Source organism: Aplysia californica, unplaced genomic scaffold (genome assembly GCF_000002075.1).
Source record: "Aplysia californica isolate F4 #8 unplaced genomic scaffold, AplCal3.0 scaffold00103, whole genome shotgun sequence".
In the NCBI taxonomy this organism is placed as follows: Eukaryota; Metazoa; Mollusca; class Gastropoda; order Aplysiida; family Aplysiidae; genus Aplysia; species Aplysia californica.
The window spans coordinates 595042-601562 of record NW_004797373.1 but is presented as its reverse complement, the minus strand read 5'-3'; the positions used below and the strand labels follow the sequence as shown (position 1 = coordinate 601562).

The window sequence follows — 6521 nt, the reverse complement described above, 5'->3', positions numbered from 1 at the left end:
TGTGTGCTTAAAATTAAAACAGACTAGACTTCTAGATTATATAGATCTAGATTCTAGATTTAGATTCTAGATCTAGATCTAGATCTAGATCTAGATCTAGATTATCTAACAGTTGGTTAGAGTCAAGAGAATTTTTATTAAAATCATTATTGTTTGGAAATCATCTATCCTACTTTAACCTGAGTACAGGACCTGTCTTGGCTATGTACGTATGTATATAAAATCTATGCGGTATGGTGCAATGGCACAATATCCACTATCCACTCGGTGGCTGCTTGAAAATCTTTCTCGCACAATGTCTCAGCGAGCTATAGATCAAACTTAAGCTTTTCACCTCTTTGCTCCCTCCGATCCATCCCAACTGTTACGTTCTTGGCTATGCTTATAGCTTGACGAATAATTATAAAACGTGCTCACAAACAAACACAAGACCTCAGTGAGAATGAGTAGTAACGGAAGTTGTCCTTTATTACCAAAAAGGTCACGTTACGGCCTTGAGCCGTTATAACATAGCTGGTCAGTTAAGTCCAAGCTATTGATGTACACACATGACACCAACTCCCCGCCCTTGCCCTGTAGATTTCAAGCAATATTTGGATAGAAATCCTCTACAATTCACAATGTGTGATTCGGAAATATATATTAAAATAAAACATAGCTTTGTAATTCAGTATCAATTTTCGCTCCCCGTGTGAATCCGAATTAAATATAAATTTGTTGCTTTTTAAAACTATGAAAATGCAATTATTTTTAAACCATGGTCAATTTAAAAAAAAAGAATTAAATTTCTAAGTTGGCTGGAGAAGCTATAAAAGGAACTTTGCCATCAGGGCCCCTAACAAAATATCTGGTGCGGCCAACAGTCCCATAACTTGCAGGCTGGCGAATGCTTGTTGTGGGGCTTTTATTTTTTGTTTAATGGGGACTCACGCTGAAGTCTAAGTGACAGATTAAAGGGAGATAACTGATTAATTCATGTCTACAGGCTGACTAATGCCCGTGGGGCTTTTATTTAGTGAGGACTCAATGATCCAGTCTCAGTGACAGATCGAAGGGAAATAACTCGTTAATTCATATCTAGTGATTGGTGAACAAGTTTCTCTGACGTTGAGCACTCGTTGCTGCATGATGCAGTAATCTAGAGAACATGAAAACCTCGTTGTACTTCTAGCCCCGTTGTTTGTTTTAAAAAAATTTTTTTACGGCGCTCGCAACTGCATAAATAAAGTCATATAAGCGCATCATGGGGCACAATAAACATTTTCTGTCGGTAGGAAATTTTGAAGTTTGCCTAGGTGACGGCCAAAGCCTACACATAAATCAATTTTAGACCCCCGAGGGATCTATATATCGTGCGCAGCTTGCATGGGTCTTCCGAGATTTTTTGCCCTTGTCCTAGAAAGCTAGGTGTAAATCTTTCTTTGCTGAAGATCAGGGGTGTGACTGAAAGACAGCAGTTACGAGGAGCCAGAGAGTAGCAGTAGAAAGGCCTGCAGAAAGAGTCAGGAGCCCAGAGGAGGGGGCAAAGGAGGTGAGGGAGTGGGTGCAGCAAGTGGAGAAGAAAGCAGACGACAGAACATTGTCAATGTCATTGCTAGAGGGCAGGAAAGGAGGTGGAAGGAGACAATTTTAGAGAAGAAAATTTTTCCGTTGCTACCCAGATTCGAACCGAGAACCTTTGTATGAGAGGCGAACACCTTAACCTCTAGGCCACGAGAGCCCCCAGCCCCACTGTACCGCCAAGCTCATGCCCGTCCTGAGGTAGGCGGTACAGGGTTTGACTGTAGATGGTACGCTGTGGAGTTTTTCAAGATCTATTTATACTGAAAAATGTCAAGCACCTGATTGCACCGAGTAGTGACACTTTTAGTTTCTTTGTTTGTTTGTTTTTTACTTGGATGGAGCTTGGATTCACCATCTGAGCCTTTCAACAGTTCACATTTACTGAAGCTAAACTTTTCAGATTTGAGTTTTTGTATTGACTCATTTCCAACCTAAATTGAACAATTCGAACTCCAATTTCCTTACTTTTAAATATAATGTCAACTTGTATGTGGTGATATCAAATTGGTGGTACAGTTTTTTTAAATAAATCAAATCTGCAGAAAAATAAACTAGAACAAAAACAGGTTACACTGATCATAAATTGTTGCTTGCACTGTCAAGACTAAGGGCCTAGTGGGACTTTCTTTCACAGATGCGCTTTTTATGGCATGAAGTAAATCAAGAAGGGAGTAACTACCAGACATTAAAAATATTATTTTTATGTATAGGGGAATTTTGCCGGATGGAAATTCTCATTAAGAACGGGCAAAATTTCCATTCGAATGCTGGAGAAAGCAGAAGTTGTTTCTAATATTTTTGCAATGGGTTATTTGTTTTAAAAAAATTAGGTTCAGTCTATATTAGCCCGATACTAGCTGGGGGACATGCATTTAAATTTTTGGCGTCTATGGCCTAGTAGTTTATAGTGCTTTACTGTCGCACGCGGGAGACCCAAGTTCGATTCCTGAGTCAGGTGAATTTTTACCCAGTATCTTGGTCTTCTCCTGGGATGTTGTATCCGATAATCCCTCTCAGCATGGGTTGTCTCTAACAGGCATGGTCAGAAGCCCGCCTCCTATATTTATAATCTAAATTGAGTAAATGGGTGCGAAAAAACACTTCCATTAATGAAAATAGAACCAAAAAAGTTCATAATCTCTGATGCAGTTCTCACTCTGCGGGCCTCTTCCACCCCCCAGGTGTTCGCCAGAACATGAGCGCATGGATCCACAAGCTTGAGTGTGGCGGGGACATCGAGAAGCAGCACAACTTCAAAAAGAAGTTCATACAACGTCTCAGAACGTCACCCATAGCAACAGACACAGACAAAGCCAACGAGCAGCACTATGAAGTTCCGACTGAGTTCTTCCTTACGGTACGCGGTAGGAAGAGTTTCGGTCCATGTTGCTGTGATGATTTTTACATGTCTTTGAATTTTGGAGAAATGTGACTGTTGAGACAATGTGTTATATCCTCAGTGTAATAATATTTAAGTTTTAACAGTTAAGTGATATGTATATGTGTACATTAATATTCAGATGATCTGAAACATTTGCCTACTTGTAAAGACTTATTTTTGTTTAAATATCTTCATTTCTGTCATATGTACAAAACCCTTTTGCAATGTATCATGTATTATTATATACAACTTCTTATGTTAATTGGCATGGTTCTTAAAGTAATTCATATTTTGCATTTTGTAGGTTTTGGGAAAACGACTCAAGTACAGCGGATGTATTTTCTCAAATCCTGGCACAACATTGGATGAAGGTAAGATGTAAATTGACTCAAAGGTTGAAATAAAATCCATCTTAGTTGTTTTTGAACGGGTGTAGGGTGGAGGGAATGAGGGTGGTTGGTTGATAGGTCACATATATAGTGCTTTTCTTTTTCTCTTTCCCATTCCATGTTTCTATATAATTCCTTTATTCTAGCACTAAATGACTGTATACTTCTCTTCCCTCGAGCTAGCTCGGGATCATTGAGATATTTTCAAAGTTGTTTTAATCTGATGTTTTTTGTGTCCTTATCTCATATTCCAATAAGGAAGAGACAAAAGCAGTTTGTGGGACACTTGATTGAATAGACATAAAAGGGCCTTGAACATCTAGCTATCACTGTGGTAAAATTGAAGACTATAGAAGCAGGGGTAGACTCGGAGCAGTTTTATTGGAAAGGTGAGACAGATGGGTGATGGGGAAAGATCAGGGTAATAAAGGTTGTTTTTTTAAAAATGCATCTGAGCAAAGGAATGAATGAATGCTGAGCCATGGCCATGGATGTCTGTTTTAGATCTGTCACTTTATGATGCTAATCTTTTATTCCAGCGGAAGAGTTCACCCTCCAGCAGTACTGTGAGAGAGCGAAGGTTGAAGATGGGCATGATGTCATGGTGCGTTCTCATCACATTTTTATTTATTGATTGATTTTTAGTTATTATTTTGGTGCTTTTTTAAACTCCTTATCTCCAGCATGCCACTCCCAGTGGCTCGCAGTAGAGCTAATTTTTTTTAACAACAACTTCGACTTAATGTTAGTTTTTGGCCGTCGCCAAAAACAGTTCTTCTTTGGGGAGGGGGGATTCGTCTTTTCGCTGTTATATATTTGGCTGTATGTGGGAGAGTGTAATGATCCTAGTTAAGCAACTCTGTTTAGTTCACTCAATTCCCTTAATTCACAAGTTATGCCCCTTGTAATAACATCGAAAATAAAGGAGTTCCCGAAACTGAAACAAAACTAAAACGAGATGGCTGTTGTTTATTTTCTGGTTTACATGCTGTACTCATAAACTATAGAAAGCATCACAGAGAGTAATGGAAGGTACTTGCTGAATTGTCTTTAAATCTGATCATGATTTTGTGCTAACAAGTTTTTGTAATTTTGTTTACCTCATTTTAGAATGTCTTTGCAATGGAGGATCAGTACGCTATTGAAGTGTATACCCCTTGGTCATTTCATACCTCATCTTTTTGTATTTTTGTTTCTTTCTGCATGTTTTGTTTTTTTAAAGTTATCCAAGTTGTCTGTAATTATTTGTTTATTTTTTTTGTTTTTAATCATATTTCAGGACCTTGGCTGTGGTTGGGGTTCATTTGGTCTTTACGTGCTTGAAAAGTACCCTAAGTGCAAGGTGACATGCGTCTCCAACTCAAACACACAACGTGCACACATTGTTAGGAGGGCGGAGGAAATGGGAGTGGTCAACCGTCTGGAGGCCATTACTGCTGATGCTAACACCTTCACTACAGGGAACCGCTATGACCGGATTGTGTCGATTGAGATGTTTGAGGTAGGTTTTCAAACCTGTATTAATGTCCTTATCGCCTTTCCACAAGTCCCCAATTCATTTTGAGAAGTTTGGGGTGAATTGATTTCTTATCTTCAGAGAGCCACTCCCAGGGACTCACTGTCGGAACTGCTGTGCTTTTGAGCCTCTGGCAGCAGCTTGGGAATCGTAGTCGTTTATGACAATTTCAACATTATATTAATTCTTTTAAGAACTATTAAAATAGGTTTGTTTGATTTGATTATAGATCCAAGTTAATTACATATTTGTCTCTTTTAGGTTTCGTACCAGAAGGCCCCAGCATGATAGGGAAACCCTCCTTCAGAGATAAAGAGATAAAGAAAAAAGAGATCGTCAGAAATTAGCAGAGCCATAATTAGGGTACTTGTTATGTTTCAATAAAAAATTTGGAAGGTAGTAAAGAAACTTTGTTGAAACTATATCAAAAGATGGTTTAATCTGATAATTGGGGAATGGCAATGAACATTTTTTTGGGGGTGCCATTTTCTGTTAAAAAAATTCATGTGGCTCTATTTTTGAGAATGTTGTCCTTGTAACAAGAGATGGGTGTGTGCCTGACAGTTTCCAAATCCCGTACTTTTGAACTAATCATAGAATGGACCTACAGGCTGGGGGTGAAGTATGGATTGGGGTGTGGGGGTGGCGTGAGGGGGGGGGGATCCCTGGTTCTGTGGAGTGGACTTGAAGGGCAATAACCTGCTGCATTAAGAAGCAAGAGTAAAGGGAAGTAACACATGTTTTGTTCATGCTATTAGGTTCATGGCTTGTTTCCTCTCTGTTGTTGCCATGATTCTTGTATTCTGTCTCTCTTCTGTGTTGTTACCTTTGTTTGAAAGAAAACAAAAATTGAGTGACTGTTTAGTGGCTCGGTACACGAGATTGAGTAGAGAGCGAAACTTCACGGTTTAATATTTTTTAGCGAAGTTGAACGAGCGAACCTGCTGCCTGACCCAACTTGTACCTGGTTCTGTGATGCTGCTGATGCTTGTTAGTTGATAAATTTCACCATATACGATCATGGCTTTCTTTAGAGAATCCTATCGCAGGGCCTTACAGGAACTTACAAAGATGCAAACTCAGAACTTTCAAAGTGGCTCAAATTGCATTCTGTCATGCCAGCAATGAGGACCTATTCTGTAGCTGACTGTTTTCCATTTACAATCGTGCCAGCAAAACCAGACTGTAATGCAGCAGATGCTTTTGAAGACTACAGTCAAACCTTATTATACTGCCACCATTGGGAGGAGCATGAAGTTGGTGGAATAACGGGGGGCTGGTGGTTTAATGGGGTGGTCTCTGTTAAATAGGCCAGGCTGCCAAACATCAAAGGAAATGATTCTCCTGTGTGATATGTGCTTGACAAGTGCCTTTTTGTTGGGGATTTTAGTGTGCATGTATTGAGAGCTAAGAATCTTCTCTCTCTCTCGCTCTGTCTCTCTCTCCCTCCCTCTCTCCTCCCCTCACCCCCAACCCCCTCTCTGTATCATCTTTTTCTCTCTCATGACCAAGTTTTTCCTATCTTGCAGCGCATGAAGAACTATGAGAGTCTGTTCCAGCGAGTATCCTAGTGGCTTAAATCTAGCGGCTGCTCTTCTTGCAGGTTCTGTTCTTCTCTCTCTCTCTCTCTCTCTCTCTCTCTCTCTCTCTCTCTCTCTCTCTCTCTCTCTCT

At 39.8% G+C, this 6521-nt stretch overlaps 1 protein-coding gene across 1 annotated transcript in view; it reads left to right on the top strand.

Moving 5' to 3' along the window:
* The window catches only part of LOC101846065 ((S)-coclaurine N-methyltransferase), a 14760-nt gene that overhangs the window by 3696 nt on the left and 4543 nt on the right, over nt 1-6521 (top strand). Inside the window, exons 2-5 of the mRNA XM_005095395.3 lie at nt 2745-2920; nt 3249-3315; nt 3873-3937; nt 4613-4834. Of these exons, the coding sequence (XP_005095452.1) occupies nt 2745-2920; nt 3249-3315; nt 3873-3937; nt 4613-4834 (530 nt within the window). The remainder of the gene's footprint in view (nt 1-2744; nt 2921-3248; nt 3316-3872; nt 3938-4612; nt 4835-6521) is intronic.